At 37.0% G+C, this 24,881-nt stretch overlaps 2 protein-coding genes and 1 non-coding gene across 5 annotated transcripts; all 3 read right to left on the minus strand.

Annotated features, from left to right (window-relative positions):
* Positions 1-8,712: 8,712 nt before the first annotated feature.
* On the minus strand, positions 8,713-10,400 carry LOC121235438 (gibberellin 20 oxidase 1-like). Its single transcript, XM_041131783.1, has 3 exons — positions 9,919-10,400; positions 9,069-9,396; positions 8,713-8,961 (listed from the first exon to the last, which is right to left on the minus strand). The coding sequence occupies exons 1-3, from the start codon at positions 10,398-10,400 to the stop codon at positions 8,713-8,715; spliced, it is 1,059 nt and encodes a 352-aa protein (XP_040987717.1).
* Positions 10,401-14,546: 4,146 nt separating this feature from the next.
* Positions 14,547-19,081, minus strand: LOC121235629 (rRNA 2'-O-methyltransferase fibrillarin 2-like). Of its 3 annotated transcripts, none has more exons than XM_041131969.1 (7): positions 18,880-19,081; positions 18,012-18,339; positions 17,206-17,301; positions 17,011-17,088; positions 16,752-16,928; positions 15,007-15,075; positions 14,547-14,845 (listed from the first exon to the last, which is right to left on the minus strand). In XM_041131969.1, the coding sequence occupies exons 1-7, from the start codon at positions 18,897-18,899 to the stop codon at positions 14,669-14,671; spliced, it is 945 nt and encodes a 314-aa protein (XP_040987903.1). In that variant the 5' UTR covers positions 18,900-19,081; the 3' UTR covers positions 14,547-14,668. The 3 variants fall into 3 exon arrangements, with proteins under 3 accessions (XP_040987903.1, XP_040987902.1, XP_040987901.1); XM_041131968.1 differs by having other exon boundaries at positions 18,012-18,325; positions 18,884-19,078; XM_041131967.1 differs by having other exon boundaries at positions 18,012-18,333; positions 18,883-19,078.
* Positions 16,159-16,230, minus strand: LOC121236273. Its single transcript, XR_005934710.1, has one exon. It is a non-coding gene; the product is annotated as a small nucleolar RNA snoR60 (small nucleolar RNA).
* Positions 19,082-24,881: the final 5,800 nt, after the last annotated feature.

A 24,881-nucleotide genomic window follows, 5' to 3' on the forward strand; every position in this document is an offset into this window, starting at 1 on the left:
AAGGACTGAATAAATGAAAGGAAAACGTAACAACCATGACTAAATAAATGGGTACCAAAGGATTCGGCAGATTGCAATGTCAAGTAAGTAGTACTGGCGGTGAACCCAGTGCTACCCCCTGACTGAGGAATTCTCAACCCGGGCCATAGGCAGAATCAGGTCCAAAAGACCACTAACCCCAACACACGGGCATAATAGTGTGTATCGGCTAAAGGAAAGTGAAAAGAATAAATGAATGAATGCATGTATGCTTTAGTTTCTTTATAAATGAAAATACAAGGTGTGGGAAACGTTTTAAGAAATGAAAACCCCTTTAAAGAAAAACCCCACCTTGTAATGTTTTAAATGAAATGTATGCTTACGTAAAGTATGTATGATGAATGATGAATGCATGAATGAAATCTATGTTAGTATATTTTAATTGTATGAAGTACTACTTACTGAGTATTCGACTCACTTTAGTTTTTATGTATGTCCTTCCCCCTCTTAAGGACAACATGAAGATAAAGTGTCAGGACAGACTTTTTTTTTTCCCACGAGTGACCCCCTCCCAATTTATTAAAACCCTCACTTATTGCAAAGGAAAACCGTATTAACAAAAACAACCAAGGAATATACAATTAGGCAGTAAAACCAACCCAGCTCAAAGCCATAAACCAAAACCACCCTATACGGAAAAAATAAAAACCAAGACCGTCCTAATAAAGAATGACTAACAAATAAAAGGCTATCTCCGAATAGACGGAAGAACCAGCGCATCTAATCTCAAAATACCCCTCAACAACCTCGGTAGACAATTTCCTAAAACAAAACTCCAGTTTAGCCCCTCTTCGTCTTTCCTTGCCAAATAATCCGTAGCTTGGTTACCTTCTCGAAATTGGTGCACCACTTGGAAACTAACTCCCTCCAGTTCTTGAAGTAATGAATCCCAATAATCCCAAAGGTACCATAAGTTACAGCACCTGTTCTTCACCCAACTCCCCACTACCTTGGAATCACATTCCAAAATAACATGTTGACAGGCCATTTCTTTACATAACCATACCCCTGGAAGTAAAGTTCTCAATTCAGCCTCATTGTTGGTGCAAAACCATACGGCGTAGAAAAACTCGCCATAATCCTGCCCCGATGATCTCACAATACTCCACCCCCACCACAATTCCCTGGATTCCCACAACAACTGCCGTCCACATTTAATTTCCACCAACCACTAGGAGGCTTCATCCATGCTACTTGCTGCAGTTTACACTCTGCACGAACGTTGGTTCTAATGTCTAGTGCATACAAAATTTGCTTATCTATCTGAGTCAACTTCTTATCATCCATGTCATTAACCAATTTCCCCAACCAAGACCGAATTGATCTCCAAACATCCATTGCATTAAACTGAACACCCTCCATCCCAGATTGGTATCGTCTTCTCCATAAACACCACGTCAGATACAAGCTCAAACCCAAACCACCCTCTTTTATTGGCTTACTGAAAATGAAGTGGTGTGCTTGGTCTTCTCCATAAACACCATGTGCATAAAAGCCACATGCACACTGAAATTTTCTTCGGCAAGTAATTACTCCATATCCAGTCCATCCAAGCATGGTTGCTTTCCTTCACTCTCGTATCACGTCGTTCGCAATGTCCATACCAACTAATTGCTCAAGCATTTCAAAATTCCAAAACTCATCAACCAAACCTCCTTCATTTGCAATAAAGGGATGCCAACCACATCCACCATATTACATAAAGGTCCATGCGATAACCAACTATCAAGCCAAAGAGACACTCTACCCTCCTTAATTCTAACTTTTGTGGCCTCACAAACATCCAGTAGCACTGACACAATTGATTTCCAAAGTCTCGAACTATTCGGTCTAGCTATGAACAAAGAGGCATGTTGGCCTCTACCATACTTCGACACCATAAACCGAGACCACAATGAGTCCATCGACAAAATACGCCATGCCAATTTCATGTGCATTGCTTTTTGTATTTTCGAGAAATCCCTCAAACCCAAACCACCCTCTTTTATTGGCTTACTGATCTGAGACCAAGCACACCACTTCATTTTTGCTTTCTCATTTCTCTCTCCCCAAAAGAAAGTGGATAGGATGGAATTAATCTTTTTGAGAACAATATTCGGAATATTCATCACAACCAATAAATGTGAAGCCATACTAGATAACACATGTTTGAGCAATATCAACCGCCCCCCTTGGGACAACAATCTTGCTTTCCACCCTGCAACCTTTGATGTTGCCTTCAAACGTCCACATACCAATGGGACCCCCAGATACGTAACTGGAAATAGCCCTTGTGCAAACCCCCGTTAACCTCATTAGCCCATGCTGTCGTGCTGCACTAATCCTAGGCGAGATAAAAATAGACGACTTCTCCCTACTAACCTGCTGTCCATACCAGTTTTCATAACGGGATAAAATGCTCCCCAGCCTTCGCAACGATCTCTTTTCACCATTAAGGAAAATTAAAATATCATCCGCATATAACAAATGCGACACCAAAGGGGCCCCTATAGGATGATAAAACCTCCCAATACGACGACCCTCTTTAAACTCTTTCTAAATGAGCCTCGAAAGAACTTCTTGCATTAAAATAAATAAGTATGGCACGAGCGGGTCCCCTTGGCAGAGGCCTCTCTTAGGCTAGAAAAAACCCTTATACGACCCATTCATCATCACCGAATACCAAGAGAATGCAACACATTCCTTAACCAAGTTACAAAATTGTTGCGAGAAACCAAAACTACCAAGGGCCTTAAGTAAAAAATCTCAATTCACCCTTTCATATGTCTTTGCCATGTCAAGCTTTACCATAACATTTCCCCCCACTTTTTTTTATTCAAAGCATGGACCATCTCTTAAGCCAAAGAGATGTTCTCAAAAATACTACATCTCGGAATGAAAGCCCCCTGTTTCACCAAGATCAATCTTGGCAAAAGGCTCGTCAAACAGTTCACAAGGATCTTTGAAAAAGTCTTATACGCCACTGAGCATAGGCTGATTGGCCTAAATTTTTCAAAACTCTTGGGATCCGGCACTTTTGGAATTAACACAATATATGATTAAGTATAGAACCTTGGTAACATAGAGCCTGCAAAAAATTCATTGCTGCCTCCACTACCTCGTCCTTCACAATATGCCAGCAAGAAATATAGAAAGAGGATCCATACCCATCCAGACCTAGACTGTTGTGCTGTGGAATCGAAAAAACTGCATTCTTCACTTCTTCTTCTTATGGAAAAACGCATAATTCTGAATTATCATCCGCTGATATCTCCATACCCAGAATTTGAGACAAATCCGCAGGCTCTATAATCGGCATCTCGGTAAGAAATTTTGTGAAGTGATTCACTGCCCCAAGTGCACTTGCTCCAGGGAATCCAGTATCATACCATCCTCCATCCACATCTGAGAAATGATCGCTCCATAGCTCCGCTGTGAAACAACTGCATGAAAGCACTTGGAATTCTGATCTCCCTCCTTCAGCCACTTCTTCTTGGCTAACTGAGCTATGCGGGTCTCCTCTCTTTTTTCCCAAACATCAATCTCCAATTTAGTAACTAGGTAATCTGCTTCCGTGTCTCCCGAATAATTGAAGTTGGGCTTCTAGTACATCAAGCCTTGCTTCAAGCTCTCGTAAGTTGGTATCAATACGTCCGAATACGTTCTTATTCCAACTATGCAACTCCAACTTAAGACTCTTCAATTTTGCCGCCAGTTTAATCAAACCCGATCCCGACGTAGGCCGCCCCCATATCTCCTTTACCAAACTATAAAATGATTCATGAGAGCACCACATTTGTTGGAATCGAAAAGGATATGGGCCATACCTCATATTAATACGTGATAATCTCACCACCATTGGACTGTGATCCGAAGATTTCTATTTAAGATACTACTCAAATTCTGCCATATTAAACCGTTCTGAAAAAGCCATATTCATCAGAATTCAATCAAGTCGTGCCCACTTTCTAGCATTCCCCTCCTGCCCATTGCACCAAGACAGAGGATTGCCATGGTAATTGAGTTCAACTAGACCGCCGACATCAATACACTCATTAAAGTCATCCATAGCTGGGGCATTTTGGGGGCATCCACCCACAAGTTCCCAATCCTCCCAAATAATGTTGAAGTCGCCCATAACAATCCACAGATGCCCATTGGACCGACAAGCCACTAGACTCTCCCATAAACTTCTTTGATCCAGCAAATTGCACTTCGCATAGATGAAGGATACGAGCGTACATGTACCCTCTAGCAGGAACCATCCCATCTCCATCTGATTTGAAGCACTAACCACCTCAAACTCCTACGGAGCTCGTCACAAGATTGAGATTTTTCCCCCTACTACCGCATTACAATGAAAACCATCAAAGCCGAAAGAACTGGCTAACCATTGAAGCTTATCCTCTCTTGCAAAAGGCTCCATGAGAGCCACAATGGAACCATTATTTTTCCAAATCATACTACATAAAACACGACAAGAACTACATAACCCCCTTATGTTCCATGCAATGATGGACTCTGTCATAGATTAAGTTCAGTAGTGCGGGTTGACACCCGCTGAGATTGACGAACAACAAAATTTTTCCTTTTGATGTTTGAGCTCGAGGCCTACACATTATCAGACTCATAACCCTTATGTTTGGCCAACCCAAAGACATTCTCTTCCCTTTCCCCATCAGTACCATAAGAGACAAGATCCGATGGCTCTTCTCGGGAGACTAGTTTCAGACAGCATTCCATATCAAGCACTTCAGAAACCATTGCAGCATGATCGCGATCCCCACTACATGGAGACTTGAAAACATCACCCAGAACAGATCCATAGCAGGACAAAAATCCCTCCCATTTTCATTTGCAGGCAACATATTACTAATATTAACCATATCAACTATCTGGATTGAAGGATGCTCTACCACTGTCTCAGCATGTCTTGGCTCCACCAGCAAATACCTCGTTAAACTCTCAGGATCATCCTTTGAAACCTTCCCTTCATCCTCCCTAGGACTCACCACCTCTTTTCCTTCTCCAATCACCACCTCCTTTGTGTTTTCCTCCTTATTTCCCATCTCTTCATGTCTTGGCACCTCCACCAGTTGTCTCGATGAACTCTCAGGATTATCATTTGAAAACTTTCCTTCATCCTCCCTAGGATTCAAAACCTTTTTTCCTTCAATAGCCACCCCCTCCTCTGCATTTCCTCCTGCAGAATTTTCTTTTTTGGATTCACTTGCCACAATTTCTTCCCCCCCCCCCCTGGCCACATCTCTTTCCTTACGCAAGGGACCCTCACCAGCCCTACATACAACGGAAGTGTGCCCCTGTTGATTGCATTTTTTACAATAGAACCCCAGCCATTCATACTGAGCCTCCTGCCAAAACTTTTTATTAGCCACCACTATTGGGAAACACTGCACCGTCTCCTCTGTTAAATCAATTTCCACACACATACGAGCCCCCGAAGCTCAAGTTCTATGAAGCATTGCATTATCAATTCCCAAATACCGTCCAAACCTTGTTGCAAGAATCTGCAACACATCTGTTCGATACATATGAAGAGGCCAACCTGGCAGAAAAATCTGCTGAGGCGCTAATGTTGATTCTTTTCAAAAATCAAAATCCTTTGTCCACCGGAAGAGTCTAAACACAGCACCAGCAATCAAACGGCCTTCTCTTGCCCATCCATGTACAAAATCCTGCTCAAACTGCATCTTCACCAAAACGTGATAATCATCCATCACTCTAACCGTCGGGATCTCCAGTAAACCCCATGATTTAATGATAGCCAATCGAATATCATCAATCGTCGGCCTAATACGCACAAATTTCAAAACAAGAGCAAATCGAAAATCCTCTACAGCTTTTGACATCTCTGGCTCCATGAAGACGAATGCAGGCTCCCCATCCACATCCACTGGATATCTCATCTGAACCTTAGATGAAGAAGACATCGCAGTCTTCGCTACCATTTGGACGTAAGACAGGGTCCCGCTGTCCCCTCTAGCCCCCTCCAACGTTGGAGGGGCGTGGGCGCCACCATGTGCTAACCCTAGGCGTGTAGAATTTTCGAAAAAAGGAAAACCAAAAAATACAGAGCGTTTTCAAAAATACAAAGAACCTCTTATCCCCATGTCAGGACAGACATGGCTCAAGGGAAAAAAGTGACTGAAGCCTAGGCAAGCTTTATGTAATGTATCAAAGGGTAATTTTGTAGAAAGCCTTTTTATTTAACTTAATGATTTCCGCTACAAAACTCTCTCTTATATTTATAAAGTAGATCTTAGTTTTAAACTTAGAATCTTTTATATCCTAAGAAGTAAAAGAAAAAGTTTTAAAAGGGTCATTAATTCTCGTCTCTTTTCAAAAACTATTTTCTAAAAGTCTCACTACAAGAACGGGCATTACATAGTTGAGACTATCAAGTGAAACTTAATTACAAATCTCAACAAATCACTATAATCAACTTAAACTAGTAGTATACACATGCATGCATGATAGTAGAAAGACATGAATGTTGATGTGAATATAAATAAACATGACATGACTTGGCAAATAGTATGACATATATTGACATGACCTGAACTAAACATGAACGTGAAATAAACGTAATCTGAAAGTTAACTTGAAACTGAATATGAACTTGGAATCTTGTTCAATAAATGAAATGGTTAATTAAACATTACATAGCTTGACTGAAAATATGTGACTAAACATGGACGTGACCTAACTTGAATGAATTGAACTTATCATGAACTGAAACTGACATGAACTAAATATGAATTGAACTTGAAACTGAACATCAACTAAATGTGAAACCGAACATCAACTGAATGTAAAACTGAACTTGAAGTTTAGGGGCGCCGTTTCTAGTACTCTTAAAGTTATAGATTTTTTGGACATACATTGTAACTTGAACATTTGTTATTTTCAGATTATGAAATATGTTTTGATATTTGGGATATATCTTATTTGGTACATAGTATTGCTTAAAGAAAAAAAAGTATCCGCTGCAAATATTGCATATTGTTTAGATGCATACTAGGTGCATTGCATCTTTATTTGTCATGAACAGGAGTAGGTAACCTTGTGTTGCATATCCCGATACTTCAGAGTCTGTCCGATCCCAAGCGGGATCTCGAATCGTCACAACAAGGACTTCCAGGCTGTCACAAGGAGATATCGCACATCGTTCAAGACCTAGAAATCCTTCCACCAGATTACGCTGCTCTCTTTTTTTAGGATGTTGCAACTAACAAACGTAGATCTGGTGGGACATAAGACCACTTTCAAACGAGCTCGTCCGTAGTTCCTTCTCCATTTGGCACAGGGAGATCCTGTCGATTTTGCTTATGTGGATATTTGTTGTGGTGCCCTTGTTCCTCTATAAAGAATGCCTAAACAAGAATTCTTGAACAGCGAACAACCAGAACTATTACTCACTTTCAGCGAGGATCCACGAGCTAAGTGCATATTCTCGAGTGGAACAAACACCAGGTGAAAGATAATGCAACGGAATAAGTAAAGGGAATAGTCATTTGTACTAGTAAGACAATTTATCCTTCAATAATAATATCCATATGTCATGGTTCTTTATTCCCAAATAGTATTGTACACTGTCATCAGTTCATCACTTACATCAAAATACAATAAAAATTACATGATTCATTGCCTAACTAAAATAAATATCTTAACAAATAACAGTTTGGAGGCACATGCCCAGCTTGGGTCGATGTGATGCTGTCGAAGACTACTGCACACATTGATTGACAGTTTGATGCACAAGTTGGGTTTGTCTGGGCATCATTAGAGGACAAGATATCCTCAATTGACCAATACATTGGCAGATGAATTTCATGCTTATTTAAGCAACGACTACTGAGCTGCGCTTTCAATCAAGTTGGGTTTTGTATATATATTGTTATGTCATTTTTATGTTTTTCTTTTTAATGTATTGAACGGTATCAATTAATATATTTCGTGTTTTATGTATTTTGTTTCTCTATAAGTTTAATTTTCGTTCAATAGCATTTTCCATAGTACGTTCATTGTTTTGGTCTTACAATATGTTTGGATATTTGAATTTGCAAATTTCAAATCACGAGCATACGTTTGCACAGTAGTCATATCGTGCGCACTAGAAGAAATTACTTGCACTCAATAGATCAGGTATGTTCACATTTTGCTCATTACGTCCGAACATAGTTCAGCCAATCAATATAAATATAATTTTAAAACATTACATTCGAACGTAAATCCATTAACGTTCAAATAAATTCCAACACTATTCGTGCGTATAAATATACATTTTAACGTATGCTCTACGTAAGCACGTTTACTGATATACTTATTGAACTCTAAAACGACGACGTATCATTGACGTTCATGATATCCCAACTTTAGGGCGGGTTAAACGAAACTGACACTAAATAATATATTTGGTGACAATTTCATGGCCGTCACAAATTCTAAACTGACACAAAATCTCAAATATGTTGTAGTGGTATGTATTTGAAGAAAACTTTTCTCCCTCACTCATAAAAAGTAGGTTACACAAGTAGCCTCTATCTGATGAACTGAAGTGAAGAGCTCCATTTTATTAAAAGGGAAAGTATGCCACTTGAATCCAAGGATGGATGATTAAAAAAACTACGCAAGAAATTGGCCTGCCAAGCATTCTAAGTAGTCTTTGCACTTTTATATTAGATATCTCTTGAGGGCCGTTTTGCCTTGCACCCTCTTTTGAACTAGAAGTTGCTTCCTGAAATCTCCCCATGTGAAAGGACTATACTTTCTGGGGTTGGTGTCTGAGTTCATGAGTTGAGGAGGGCACGCAATGATGGCAGAACTTGTTGGGCAAAGAAAATATGCCGATGATAGCCTTTGCTTCTCCTTGTTTACCACTGCCCTGTGTACAACACTCTTTAGCCTCCCATTTGTCCATGCCTGCAAAGAACATATATGGTGACTGTGGGTAATGCTGAAGAGAATCAAATCAACTAAATGTACTTAGAGAGAAATCAGAGAGGGACAGAGAGAGTGAGAGAAATTACTTCCAGCGTATCACCAACGTTGATGACAAACGAATTCGGGATAGGACGAACTCCAATCCATTGACTGTCACTCTTCAAGATTTGGAGACCACCCACATCATCTTGTAACAAAATTGTTAGTGTATGGGGGTCTGAATGGCTCCCAAGTCCTAGACACTTTTCAGGGAGGGGACAAGGTGGATATCTATGAACCCTGATCATGGTAGAATCTTTCTCTTCAAAGTTCTGTGTGAAGAAGTTATCCGTGAGGCCTAGTCCATGAGCTAGCATCTCAAAAATTGTCATTCCTAGTTTGTCCAATTCCTGCATGTACTCAATCATCGCATCACTGAAATGTAAAGAACAAATATCAGCAAAAATAAAAGGAGAGCTCAAAATACTAAGCAAGAAATGAAGAATGGTCACTCCATGAGGATAGATGATGTGGTATTTCAATCTTTTAAGTGAGATTTGGTTAGTGAGTTAAGATGAAAATTAAAAGTTAAATAAAATATTGTTAGAATATTATTTTTTATTACTATTATTTTTTTAGGATTTGAAAAAATTGAATTGTTTATTATATTTTGTATGGGAATTTGGAAAAGTTGTAATTATTAGATGAGATGAGTTGAGATCAACTCTGAATCCAAATAAGACCCAAGTTGACATGTCATCCTATGGTAGAATCCGAGTACCACTTATTCATACTCTGAGACTATCTCACAAGATTGAGATTATAATGATGTGTCCTATGCAAATCATATGCTTGTCCACGTGGATAATTTAACACAAACCGAATTTTCTCTGATGCATTGACCATAGCAGGTTAGACCAATTTCCATTTTCTTTTTCATAATAAGAAGAAAGTTACCTAAATGGCTGATGTTCATCACCAAAAACCTTTGATGCAAATGCAACAACCTGTTGTGGTGACTGAAGTAGTTGCAATATCTCTGCCCAAGGTAAATCTTTTCCGTAATCAGGATTGGTAGCACAGTAGCCCAACGGCAAGCAGGCCGATCTAGCACCCTTCAACTTCTGCTCCATGGGAAGATCGAAAAGCTCATTCCAACGCAATTTCACTTTCTCAATGGTTTCTAAAGGAACGCCATGGTCTACTAATCTGAAGAATCCCCAGTTGGTGCAAGCATCTACCATGGTTTTGCACAAAGTCTCGTAATTTTGGCTCTTAATCTCTCGAAAGCTTATAGTGGGAATGCCATCTCCATCAGCAAAGTTTTCATAAGTTATTGTTGGCCATTCTTCCTCAGCCCATATGAAATTTTTCACACATAAAGGCTGACCAATAGAGGAGAGTGGTTCAACATGTTGTTCTTCAATTTCTTGAGCCATAGTAATACGTGACTATTGATGAAGGGAAGGGTAACTCTGCTTAATCTTATATAGGGTTATTTTGACCTTTTTTCTTTGTTTCAAGTGCATAATGGCACGTGGCGCCGCATTAGCCTTGTTCCCTTCATACGGCTAAGCCCATTGATATGCTTTGTTATAATCGTTAGTATTGTATTGAGTCAGGATCATTCTCGTGGATTCAAGTTTACTTGAAGTCTTAAAATGGCTTTTACTTGTTTTTTGAGTGAAGAAAACTAAGATTCTTACAATGTAATTGGAGATGCACATCTCGGGGTATTAAGTAAGATTCCATGAAACACATAGAAAAGTGGCTCCAAAGGCCGGCCAATGAATGCTAAACAATAACTAATAGCCCCCATAAAAAAAGCAAAGCATGTAGAATAGTGGGAACCTCCGTAAAGAGCTATATCTTGAAGAAAGAAGACAAAAAGTCAGAATATTAATAATAATAATAGAACAACAAAGTGCACAGTTTTGTTTGGCTCATTTTGTCTTGTATTCAACAAAACCATGAGGTACAGGCCGATTCGGTCTAGGTAAATCTTAAAAAAAAAAAAAAAAAAAAAAAAAAAAAAAAAAAAAAAAAAAAAAAAAAAACTGGACGAGAAAGGGGACTTTGACTTCTTTAGCTTCTTCAACCTCACGGCGAGAGCTCTAGTGAAAATATCTCCTCCAGCAAATAGATCTCCGACTTCTATTGTATAGTGAGAAATGAGAGATCTAGAGAGACTATAAAATACTCATGTTATAGTGGATTTTCTGTCCTTAAACATCCGTAGACATAGGCATTATGTTGAACCATGTAAATCTGTGTGTCTCAATCTATTTTATTTTTCCTGCATATATTTTTCGTTCACTATCATGAATACATGCACAAACACCATACAGTCGTACCGGACCACCGCCGGGAGAACCAAACCACACCAATTGAGGTCCGAATCGTCTCAGCGGACTGGGAAAGACTCTCTCTCCCCTTCTAGCCTATTGTGCGATTTTTCGGCATTAACAAGATCAATGATAAATATAATCATATGGAAGTAGTTTTTTGGAATATAATCAAGGAGAAAGTTGCCTTTCATGTAAGGTCTTAGGATGGGGATTCATGCGTTGTAGTTTCTCCTCTCAATAGGTATTCAACATGCGAGGAAAGAAAGTATTAGGCACGAACAGCTTTGTGCTGGAGTTGATCTGGTCCTAAGAGCGGGCGTGGGTTCACTTCAAATCCCATTTCTGACATTATAACCCCGTTGTGTTTCTAAAACTTCACAAATATTTTTGCGAACAGAGATTAACCAAGGAATAATGTTGGTTGTATGGGCTTGTATGAGTAGTCCTAAATGAAAAATGTATATAGACCAACCATATGTTTCCAAATTTAAGAGAAAATATATTTTCAAACGTGAATTGTTCAACTATTTCGTAGTCGTTTTGAAAAAAGTGAATAAAATATGAGACTTGCATAAAAAAAATTTAATTTTTTAATAATGAACTTCACTCTTTTTCAAAACGATTATGTAACATTTACACACTTCATGATTATATATAAAATTACTCTTTTTAAAAAGATGCGGAGGCCGAATGAACAGTTGACCATATTATGACAATTCCCTCCGTAAAAAATAATTTGCTGCTACCATAGATTTCACCAAGAGAAGGCCTTCTTCGTGCTTGAGCTTTAAACAGCCCAACGGCACAAATCTGCCCACTGTCTTGGGCAAGTACACGTGTAACATACTAATCTTAGATTTAAGGTATATAAGTAAATTTTTTAATTATTTTTCTATTATTTTTATTTTTATAATCTTATCAGATTTTACATTTATTAATTTTAATAATTACTATTATAATTTTGTTTGAATTTACTAGAGTTTTATTTTATTATTAATTTTAATAATTATTATTAGATTTTATCAGATTTTATGTCCCTCTAGAGTTTTGGTTTGAATTCAAATCTTAGTTCTTCTATCTTCACCGAACCTCATCTCTTGATTTTATAATCATAACCTCATACTTATCTTTATCCCCTAATTTGGTAAATTCAAATCCTAATAAGAGACCAACTCATATCTGGAAACCTACCATACATCATTCCTATCATCTACAAGAATCCCACGAAGCCCTCTAAAACAAACACGTCGAAGACCCAATGCCGTCTATATATATTCACCTTCCTCCCTCACAAAATTTATAACAATCTTCTTCAAACCGATACTCACAAAATCTCAATCAAGCCACCTCAGTGTCGACTACAGGAAACGTCTGATTCAGGAGATCAATCTCCTATCTCTGTAAGACTCTCTTTCTTCCTACCGTTCTTTTCTTCCTGCTAGTTATGAGATCTCTCTCTCCCTCTCTCACAATTTCCTCTCACAGCTTTCTCTTCTTCTCGGTTTCTTTGCCGTCCAGACCTCTGTTTCTTTGTAAAATAAAAAGGAACCGTTAGTTATGACCTATATTCATGGGTAGATTGTTTTGAAATTACAGAACCTGCCATCAAAAAGTTGATTCACATCGTTATTTTTTCAAAACATTAAAAAGTCTTTAGCTCCTATCTAGTATACTCATAGTTACCTTTTTAGTATTTACAAAAATTGCCACTAAAAAGTTGGTCGTGTAACCTCATGTAAGAGTCTTAAACTTTTAATATTTTTTCATAAAAAATGACCCTATTTCTTTTTGGGATAGGCTGTCTCGCATGGCCTTTTTTTCTCCAGCAAATATTTCGTTCATTTGCTCAAGCCTTTTAGTTTTTATTTTTACTTTACTGGAAAGTATATGCAACTATAAGTTTAACAAAGTCTTGCTGCAAGTCATTCCCGTAAACCCCGAGCTTCTGTTTTCTCCTCATGATATAAATTGGGTTTTCTTTTTACTTTCAGTTTACTACAAGTGTTAAATAAAGATAATTTCAAAGATCCCTTGATCCTTGATACGTAAACCCCAATCCGTCTATTTTATGAACTACCTGTAGTATTTTAATGGGCCTTGGGCCTTAAGCTCGCTTCTGATTTCCTCATGTGGGCTTGAGTATTTTTATTTGTTGTTGGGTTGGGCTTAATATTTTAAAGATGAGTTTTTACTTAAATAAATAGATTAGTCATTGACTTATTTTTATAATATGTTATTAGTATTTAAGTAATTTAAATACCAGGATTTGTTGATTAGGATATTAGTACATGTTGTTCTTAGACAAATTTAGTGATAATTAATATTGCGTATATGTGACGAGCTACGAAGTGATATTCAAGAAGAAGCACACTAAGGTAAGTAATTTGATCACAAATTAGGATCATCAGAGTTCAGCTTATATATAAGTATTATTCAAGTCAGTTCATTGATAACCATTATTTATGCACCACTTATGTCATATGCAAATATGTCATCCAACATAGTATACGATCATGTCATTCTGCATCATGTTCAAATTCAGAAATTATAATTATGTATGTATTATGTCATGCATCTCATATGTATAAGACACGTAAGTTATCTTAAGTTTATTCATTCAAATAAATCAGATCAGTCAGTTAATTCAGATAAATCAATCATGCAGAGCATAAGCATCAATATGAATAATCATGAGTTTTAAGCTCTTAGCATAAAAACTTTTATGAAAACCTTATACTTATTATGATTACGTTGTGATAAATTTCTTACTAAATCTTCAACTCATTTATTTTGTTTTCATGTTTTTAACCACCCAATTAAAGATGATGAATACGAGCAAGCAAACCAGGATTAGGAGGAGCAGTTGATTTAGTTTCAAACTTTTTAGAATAAAATTTACTTTTATGACATAAATTTATTCAATTTATTCATTTAATATTTTTAAAAGACATTTTATTAGACAATTTTTCTACAAAATAAATTCTAATTTCGTTTATAAAATATGAGATTTCTTGCCGATTTTATTTTAAGAAAAACACGTAACACTCCTAACTTTCGGGAAGGGGATGCTACAACATGACATGCCCTGGTCAAAACAGAACCAAAAGCATGGAACTCCACCGGATTTATGCATCGAGCAGACTCAAGCAAACGAAAGGAACCCAATTAAGTTCTTTAGGATGTCCCGACTGAGAAATGGCTTTAAATGTGTTTAGAAATGATTAGAACATATAATAATAATCCACAAAATCAATGAACAAATAATAAAAAAGAAAGATAGAAAACATCCATAACAATGTCTTCGACACAAATTTCTAAACTAATTAATCAGTTACAGGCTACCGATGCCCCCCACATCTCTAGGCAGCAATTTTGGATTTCTTTGGGACACGATAGCCCCCAACCACACAGGCGTGGTCACGCTCATAAGGTTCAAGCGTAACTTGTTCAAATGGCTTGAACTGATCTTGCTTTAGCTTGTTCACTTCACTCTGGAATACGGCCTCCGCAGGTTGTGTAGAATCTATGCAGTTAGCCTGAAATATTCAAGCAGAGGTAACATCAGGAAACCAAAAGGCACATTTCTACAGAATCAAAAGTAAAGTCGCTTTAAAATATAAAGATATATCGATACAAGCACAGTGATATAGGAAGAAAACTAGATAAGAAGACTATTAGATAAGAAGACTGTACAAACCTTGATTGAAATTACAAAATGGCCTCCAGCTTTAAGAAAATATGATGCATTCAATGCTAGAATCCTTGCCTGTATGGTTCATAGAAAAACGAAAACAAAATTCAAATAAAGTAATCTAAGTAAAATATGGGAGACACCAGCCCCAGCAAAATTAGTAGGCCAGAGCTATGTCCACGAAAACAAGTTAATCCCATAAGAACGGGGCAAATTAACATAAACAAACTGAAAACATTTTTAGACTCTAAAAAGGGCATGCAACTCAGTTATTGAAGATTCACACTCAATAGCTGCTATTCTCACAAAAATTTGAAGGGTCAAAGCTCCAATTAATGGAAGGACCAAACATAGTCAGCTTCATGCTGATCCCAAATCATGATTTCAACTGTGGTTTTCGGCATTTAAGCTAAAAGATATAAAAGGTGCAGACATAGTTGTTACATGGAAATTATACAACCATTTAACAACACCATCCAACAAGAGAAGAATCAAGTCCAAAAGCACTCAAAATATCAGAGATTCAGAAACAAAAGATGCAGAAATAAGATACAGAAGTTTGAAAACTACTAGGAAAAGTAGCATACAAGTTCATGTTTGCGCATGGTAATAAATCAAGATACAAGTGAGATATATAAACAAGAACAATCTGGCAAAAAACAGGATAGAATTTAAAATGTTGTATATAGCCATATCGTATGCAAGCAATAATGTACATAACAGTAGTCAATTCAATGGACTGTGTCTAGAGCATCTGACACTCAAGCCCACATCACCCATAACATGTTGAAGGGAAGCTTGAGTAACACTTTTTTTTTTTTATATCAGGGAACCTCTCCAAGGCCTTCGGACCCACTCCTACAGAGTAAACCCTGGTCCCGTGCACCGCACTCTCGGAAGTTTCCCTACATGGAACTAGTTAAATCGTTGGCTTTTCACCAAGGGGTGTGATCCCAAAGGATTGATTGCACCCATGAGGTGTTGAACCTTAGACCTTGAAAGGAGTGATACCCCAAGACCAAGGCCTTCACCACTTGGGCCAACCCCTTGGGGTTAGCAAGCTCAAGTAACTCATTATATACTCATTATTCCAAATAAGATATAATACTTGAAAGATTATACAATTAATGCCAATAAAACAAGAAATGACTTTATAACACCATCAGAAACTCGTTTTTGCATCACCCATTATGTCTTGAAGGGGAATCCGAGTTAACTCATCATATGGTCAAGATATAAAATGACAAACGAGATACAAAATGTAAAAAATTAAAACACTTAATTTAACAAAAACACACATGAAGCTTACAAATCCCAAGTCCAAAAGTGTATATAATAACTGAAGAGTTTCAAAAACCATCAAATTTTTATACAAGAAACAAAAAATTTATCAAAAAGGGAAGAAACTTAACTACATGGATTATTCAGGAATATCAACAAGTGAATTAAAAATATAAAACACGTGAAATAAGTTTCATCTTCAGAAAATAATTTTGCATTAAATCACAGAACTAAATATTTCCTAAAAGCACAAAAAACTTGAGTAAATTTGTTAAGTAATTTAAGATGAGTTGCAGAAAGGAACTCGATGACAAGGTACAAAAAAAATTTGCTAAAAGATGTCCCAAGGCATTTCAAATGCACTAATGAAAATAGATGTTGCGGCCACTTCAAATGCAATGTTTCCACCATGTCTACCATTTTAAATGTGAGAAGACCAATTGAATAAGAAATACATTAAAAGAGCAAACCTGATCAGGCTGTGCAACATCAGAAAATATTACATCCACCATGCCAACTAGCATTCGATATTTGGACGGATGCCTAGCATCTTCAATGATGGGGATAATATTAGTGCGCTTCTTTGCCATGTTAACCAGGTCCCTACCACTTCTATGAGAAAACTCCACTGCATAAACCACTCCAGTCTGCATGTAAAAAGAGAGAATTTCATGCAGCTCTTTTAAATATAAACAAGCTTCTAATGATGATTTCATGCGGACTACTTACAGGCCCAACAATGTCAGACACATGGGAGACAGTGGTTCCAGAAGCAGCCCCAAGATAGAGGACCCGAGCACCAGGTTTCTTCAAGTTTATTAAAACACAAACATAAAAAATGGTTATGCATAGATTTGTAGTATAATAATATAACAAAAATATGAAACACAAAATTGAAACGAATTTAAAAATGGAGAAACTCACAATCCAAATCTCATCAACACCACCAATAATGGCAGCAGCCAACTTCGACCGAAATGGGTTCCAGACTCTGTATTCCACTTTTGTGCCATCTTCATTCTGGATGAAAAAAGAATTTGTGAATTCAGTCGATCAATCACATTTAACAAAATTAAATTTTCTATCCAGAACTGATGTTCTATGCATGCTGCAAGATAGTGTTTCCATAAAAATTACAAAAAAAAAAAAATACCAGGTTATACAAACATTACCTACTTTTAACGAAGAAAAAAAAGGTAAGCCTACCTCTAATGAAAAAAAAATACCGTTGTTTTACACAACCAGGAGTTTAGCATTATATGGTAAACATTTATTCTGTACAGAAGAAAAATTAACAAACTTGCATCCAGCATATTATTGATACCCCCTTATAATTTTATTATTTTTCCAACTTTTCTGGAATCTGGAAGATGATATCATAGAAATACCTTCTCTTTTCTAGCACCACTTGATCTAGCAAATTTCATAAACCCAGAGCCTTTTTTCTAGGCATTTTCTAAGAGAAATATTCCCCCCTGTGGGGGACTGAATCCCGACCATGAACAATACCATCTAGCCTCTAGGGGCAGGAGGGAAGTGCCACCAGGCCAGAGCAAGAATCCTGAGTCAACATTGACTAATATAAACGCAAAAATCAAAACAATATGCTTTGTGCATTGAAAACGAGCAAAGTTACGGCATAGTACCATGAATAGAATCTTGATGATCTACAAATTACTAATTAACCAAAAGCACATTTAAAGTAAAGAAGATGATTCCTGTAAAATGACCTGTACAGAGATCCTTTTCTCATTGTAAACAGCTTCACCAGGTACCAAATTCTTAGTAACAATAGCATCTTCTTTACCCTTAGCAATGAATACCCCCCCATGTCTGTGAGGCTCAACCACAACCTTACTTCCACCCTTCATTCCACCTCGACCTCCACCCCGGCCTCTTCCCCCAGCGCCTCGGCCACCACGGCCTCTCATGGCACTACCTCTGTCGCCCCCTCTCCCTCCACCACCTCTGCCTCTACCTCTGCCTCCATCACCCCTGCCCCTGAATCCTCCATCACCCCTGCCCCTGAATCCACCACCACGTCCTGCACGAATACAAAAAATTAAAAAGGTAAAATCCAGCATTGAATCATATAAGAACTCTATTGGGTTGACGGTCAAACGCAAAAAGTCGTACAAAGTTCAAATATTTTCAAGTTCCAAAACAAGAAAGTCAAGATTGATAGGAAAAAAACATATGATTTAGAACAAAAATTAAAAAAGACAGTGAACACCTAAATCTCTATTGCGCTGACATTCATATTTAAGAAATATCTCACCCCGTAAATATTAGATTGATCATTGCTCGGAACATTTTAAACAATGCCGTCCTTTCAACTGATCAACCGTTTAGGTTCACCGAAACATAATAAAATATTCATACAAACAAAACAAAATATGAACAAAACCGAATACTATACTGTGTATGATCGCTGAAAAATTAGAGAAAAATGCAAGAAACCATAATATTAGGCTAACGAAGTCTATCAGTTCACCAATTAAAAAGAAAAACTTAAATATTCCATCTCAGATATTTCCCAAGCTTTCTCGGCAACCAAGCAGAGAGAAACGACGACAGAGAAGAAAGGGTTTTCTAAAGCTACCTCGAGGAGGTCTCATTGCAGCGAGTCCTTGGGAAGAAAGAGAATGGAGCCAGAACGGAGCGAGTCCTTGTAAACGACGACAGAACGGAGCGAGAGAGGCGCAGTATGCGGTTTTGGCCGGTTTTTTATAGTAGAAGTTAGGGTTTAGGGTTTGGAAAAATCTACTCTTCGCCCTTAATTTACACACCTGCCATTCTGGTACAGTAAAGAGCAATGTTTTGAATACCGTACCGGACACCGTACCGGTCAAGACACTGGAACGAAATATTTCGGTACCGGTACCGTTTCGGGATAGCGTTTCGGGATAACGTTTCGGGATAGTCGATCTATAAATAAATTATATATATAAATATATATAAAAATTATATTCTAAAATAATAGTCTATATATAAATAAATTATATACAAATACATATCTATATAAATTATAAATAGTCTAGTCTGAATTGAGGGTTAAAAAATAAGCTTGTAGTTTGAAAAAATGAAAAAAAAAAAAAAACACAGGCCGAAATATCGGCCGGTACCTGCCGAAATATAGGCCGGTACAGACCGAAATTTAGGCCGGTATCGGCCGGTATTTTGGCCGGTACAGAACAGGTATAGTACCTGTACCGGCCGGACGGCCGAAACGAAAAATTTCGACCGTACTGGCCGGTACGGTACGAAATTTAAAACTTTGGTAAAAAGACCAAAAATCCCCCGCTCAATAAATGAACAATTCTGCAATAGGTACCCGCCGTTGGGTACCCGTAGCGGAATCTTCTGACATGGCATTAGCCACGTCAGTTCTATATTATTATTTAAAAAAAAAATCACCGTCTTGGAAAAGACTTCTTTCCCTTCTCTCTCTCTCTCTCTCTCTCTCTCTCTCTCTCTCTCTCACAGCCTCTCAAGCCATGGGTTGCTCCTACCCCAACACCATCACCGGCATCCAACACCACTACCCTACTGGGGAAGTACCAATTGGGGCGGTTACTGGGACGAGGCAACTTCGCCAAGGTGTACCAAGCACAGTCAATAGTGGACGACACAACTGTGGCCGTGAAGATCATCGACAAGTTAAACCGTCGACACCGCCATGGAACCACAGATAATCCGAGAGATCATGGCCATGCGTCGCCTCCAGGACCACCCCAACATCCTCAAAATCCTCGAGGTCATGGCCACCAAGACCAAGACATGGCCACTGACATGGCCACCAAGACCAAGATCTATCTCATCGTGGAGCTCGCTACGGGCGGTGAGCTGTTCTCCAAGATCTCGCGCCGCGGTAAGCTGGCTGGGCCGTCCGCACGGCAGTACTTCCAGGAGCTGGTATCGGCGCTGCATTTCTGCCACCAAAACTGTGTGGCCCACTGCGGCGCTGCATTTCTGCCACCAAAACTGTGTCGCCCACCGCGACGTGAAGCCTCAGAACCTCCTGGTTCAGTCTGAAGATAGTCTCGTCTTCGTGAATCGTTGGGAGTCTATCTGCTTCTATACGATGTAAATGAAATGCTACCGTTTCTGGCATCCACGTGGAGGCCCGTGTACGCGAGGGGTACCCCTCTCGGGTGCAAATAGAGTTTTTCATAAATGAAAAGCTCTGCAAGGCAACTCTCCTTAGGTTCTATTTAGGGTTGGTTAGAAGTTTTAAAAAATATTTAAATAGTTTTAAAAAAATTTTAATGAAAAAATTAATTGTTTGGGTGTTGATATTAAAATATTTTTTTCTCAAATATGTTTTTCTGAATAATCCGCAATGTAGTTCAAATTTTAAAAAAACTGTTAATAAGCGAAAATAGTTATATAACTTTCTGATAATTACAATTTTCAAACTTGTAAGGATATTGTCATAATTTTTAAAAAAATCAAATGATCATCATTTTTACCTCAAAAAGTACTTTTTAAATTTGTTTTCAAATAAATGTAAAATGCTTAAAAGTGTTTTAAACATATAGTTATCAAATAATAAATAAATTTTTAATAGTTGAATTTATTACTTAAACTATAAATTATATATTATAAGTCTTAAAACTATAAGCTATATTTCTCACCACAATATCAAATATGCACTTACTGCTTCATGTCAGCTCTCTCTCGACACCTAGTGTTTCAAGTTTTCAACACCTCATGTTTCTCACTGGGTCTCCTCTCTCTCTATACAAGTTTCTAGAGTAATCATCTTGATTAACTCTTGATCTTGAAAAATAGAATTATTTAAGAGACTCTAGTAGCCTCATAAGCGACGTAGAGGTGCAATCACAACAAAGTGATATGGGCTATAAAACGAGTAAAGATAGAGGCTTGTGAGAATTTCGCTTCTTGAGATAATTCGAATTAACCTTATTTAACATTGGTACCAAGCCTATGATGTTTGTTTTCGCCCCCATAAACATTATTACATGTTATTTGATGCTTTGAAATGGGTTTAAAAGCATGTAATTGATAATATATCATGATTGTTATGTTTCAAGTTTTTCATTAGAGGCTACAGTATGACATGTTTTAGATAGAATTATCTATATGAAAACATTCCTTATAATGTCATAAATATGCTCCTTAAATTTGGTGAAATTCCGCTGCATATATATTATAATATATAATATAGTGATATATTATAGTATATTATAATACACAGTGATATAGTATTAGTATAACTATTAATACAATAAACTACAGCAATATAGGATTTTAAAATTTAATATTATATTAATTAATAGTTTATCATATAATACAAAATTATTTTATATATAATTATATAAATTATATATAATATAAAAAATCATATAAAAATATTTTATACAACATAAAAAATTAATATATATATATGAACCGGTCTAGTTTGAAAATTGCAAGCATAACTAAGTCTGTGATGTCTGAAAGGCATGACAAACTTAAAAAGAGACTCAACCAACCTAGTGAAGGCTTAGTGGCAGAAGGAATGGAAATAATGGTGAAGACTTTAACAAATAAAGACACACATGAGAGCAAAATAGGAAAACATGGTCTGAATGTACTACCCATGTTGACTCTGGAAATACAAAACAAATCAATGGACAAATCAGAACCAGTTTTTACAACAGTAATGGTAGCTACGAATAATGGTGTCAGGACTGATTTAGAGAAGGATCGGCACAATAATAGCATACCACAGAGAACCGGTACTTCCGATTTTACTAGTTTCGGTCCGGTTTTTACGATTTTAGTATAATATTAATGGATTATGTAGTTAGTATTATATTAGTATAATTATGATATAGTGATATAGTACATATAATTGATTCTATAGTGATATAGTATTAATATAACTATTGATAATATAGTGATTTATATAGTTATTTATATATAATGGATTACTAATAGTATTTTTTTTATGGAAATAGTCTCATTTCATTAATAAACCAAGGTTACAATTGTGACTTATCAATACATGGAAAAATTCAGATTATAAGTCAAACTACGCATAAGCTCTAGAGCTTCCCCACACACAAATTCATTTGTGGCAGATATTGTCTTAACTTCTCAATAAACTCTCTCCTAAGAGAGAAAGTATTCTGTAAACAGAACTTGAAGGCCCCTCTATCCAAAAGGTACGGGACACTGTTATGAACAATAAATCCAATAGCCTATTTCTATTTTATTAAACACTAAATTAACAAATAAAACACAATAACAAATAACAACTACTAAATAACAACTAAACTACAAAACCACAAGCCTCGATGTGATCCATACGTCACGCCCACTGCAAGTATCGGCATCTCGAGCCCTGACGGCACGAGCACCCGACTCACGTACGGACACAACAGCCAGCCTCCACTACGCAGGTAGCACCTACGCGCGAGCACTGGTCATACGGTATCACCGACCGTGACATTGCCCCCACTCTCGAATAGCTCTTGCCTCAGATTGCATCCGATCCAAAGGCTCAACACCTCACTTGGGTTAACAAAAGAACAGAAAAATAAACAGCAACAAAATGCTGGAATAGAACAACAAAGAAACAGAAAAACAAAATGAATGAACAGTGCATGATGCGTCGGTAGTGGCGCGTGTAGGGTACTGGTCACTCAGGGAGGAAAACCGACGGTCAATCTTAGAAGCTCCGGAGTCAGGGAGTCCAGAGAAGCCAAGCGTGGCAGTAGCAAAGGGCTCCACAGTGGAGCGTGATGGGCACGCGTTGACGAGATTCGGAGCTTTGTCCTGCACGTGTGGGCTACGCTCCACTCTTATGAACGCCATATTTGGTGGTCTTGAAGATCGGTGGCTGGGCATCATCTCAGTGGGGCACGTGTAGAAGAGCGAAGGCTGGAAAGACCCGAACGACGATCCTCCCATATTCGGCCTGAAAGATAAAAGAACAAAACCAAAAAAAAAACTACATAGAAAATAAAACGAACAGACGAGAAGGGGGAGGAGCCGAAGCTCCCACCCCCTTTCGTTTGATCTGAAGTTTTAGAGAGTTTAGAGAGAATGAATAGGATTTTTCTAGAGAGAGAACAAAAACTGGTGGGTGGAAGTTGGATTACTAATAATATTAGGAGATGTTTGGAAATCATTTTCATCTCATCTTATTTTCTTCCCAAACATCACTCAAATACAAATACTTTCAAACTAATCATTACAACTTTTTCAAATTTTTTAATTAAAAAAATCAAATTTTTCAAAGCCCAAAACAAAAATAATATTAAAAAATCATATTCTAACAATATTTTAACTTTATAATAATTTTTATTCAATTTTTTCTTTCTCATTTCCAAAACTCAAAAAATAATTAACTCAAACTATCTTACAATTATTTATAAACAATTTTACTACTATTTATAAAATTCTCATCTCACCTCATTCTCCCAGTATCCATTTAGTATTAGTCTATGTATATATATATATATCATATAGTGATATAGTATTTGATTATGTATGTCATTGATAATATGTCTGGTTACATATATTTTAATGATAATATGATGGTTACGTACACTTTTTATATGAATGTATATGATCAAATGTATAGAAATGTATTTATTAAAAATAATATATATTATAATTTATTATGCTATAAAATGCATTTATCTTTAATATATATATAGTTTATATTAATAAGATATGAGCAAATGTTCATGTTTAAAATTAAAATTTTATGTTAGTGGCATCCCTACTTATTTATTTTTTTCCTAGAAGATTTGTAGTAGGATTTTCTTGGAAATGTTTTATTTTGAATGTAATTTTATTATTGAAGCCATATAAAGGGATGTGGTTCACGTCTATCAATATATTTTAAAGTCACTTTAACATGATGTACCAAATTACCAATGAGGTTTGGGATGGAGCCAATATACAATGTGTTTAGAGCAATAATTATGGATTCTTTATATTTGATGAATGAATTACATGTGAATGAATTTTGAGTTTTTTTTCAAGACTCATCTATAACTTTTATTCAAAATTAATTAGATATGGTATTTTAACTTATATAATAAGAGATGATTACTAGTTTTTCGCCAAATTTTCGATCTCACTATATAGGAAGGAATAACATGGTCTAATTAGATTTTGGAAAAAAATGAAATTCGTGCTAATGGTAATCCTGCACAATTAAAATAGTGATAATGACTGTTAAGAAAGTAGATGTTGACCTTACTAAAGAAGAGAAGCTGGATGGGACCAACTATGATATGTGGCATAGGAAAATTCAATATCTAAATAATGAACAAGAGATCCAAGAAAATCTGCCCCACCTTATGATACAATCTGAGGAAGGGAATATTTCCTAACATCATCGTGATATGGAAGCCTATCAGGCTTAGGCAAATAAATATTGGTGTGCGCGATATACCATACTTAGCAGCATGCACAATGATCTTACTAGGGAGTTTGACAACTGCCCAAAATATGTAGAACCAGCTGCTTATGAGGGGACATTTGCTACTAAACTTCGTGTTCTCACTTTGAGGTTTGAGCAGTATATTATGGACCCTAAACATACCATAGCTGAGCATTTGAGGTTGATTTCTGCA

This window comes from Juglans microcarpa x Juglans regia, chromosome 6D (genome assembly GCF_004785595.1).
Source record: "Juglans microcarpa x Juglans regia isolate MS1-56 chromosome 6D, Jm3101_v1.0, whole genome shotgun sequence".
Taxonomy (NCBI): domain Eukaryota; kingdom Viridiplantae; phylum Streptophyta; class Magnoliopsida; order Fagales; family Juglandaceae; genus Juglans; species Juglans microcarpa x Juglans regia.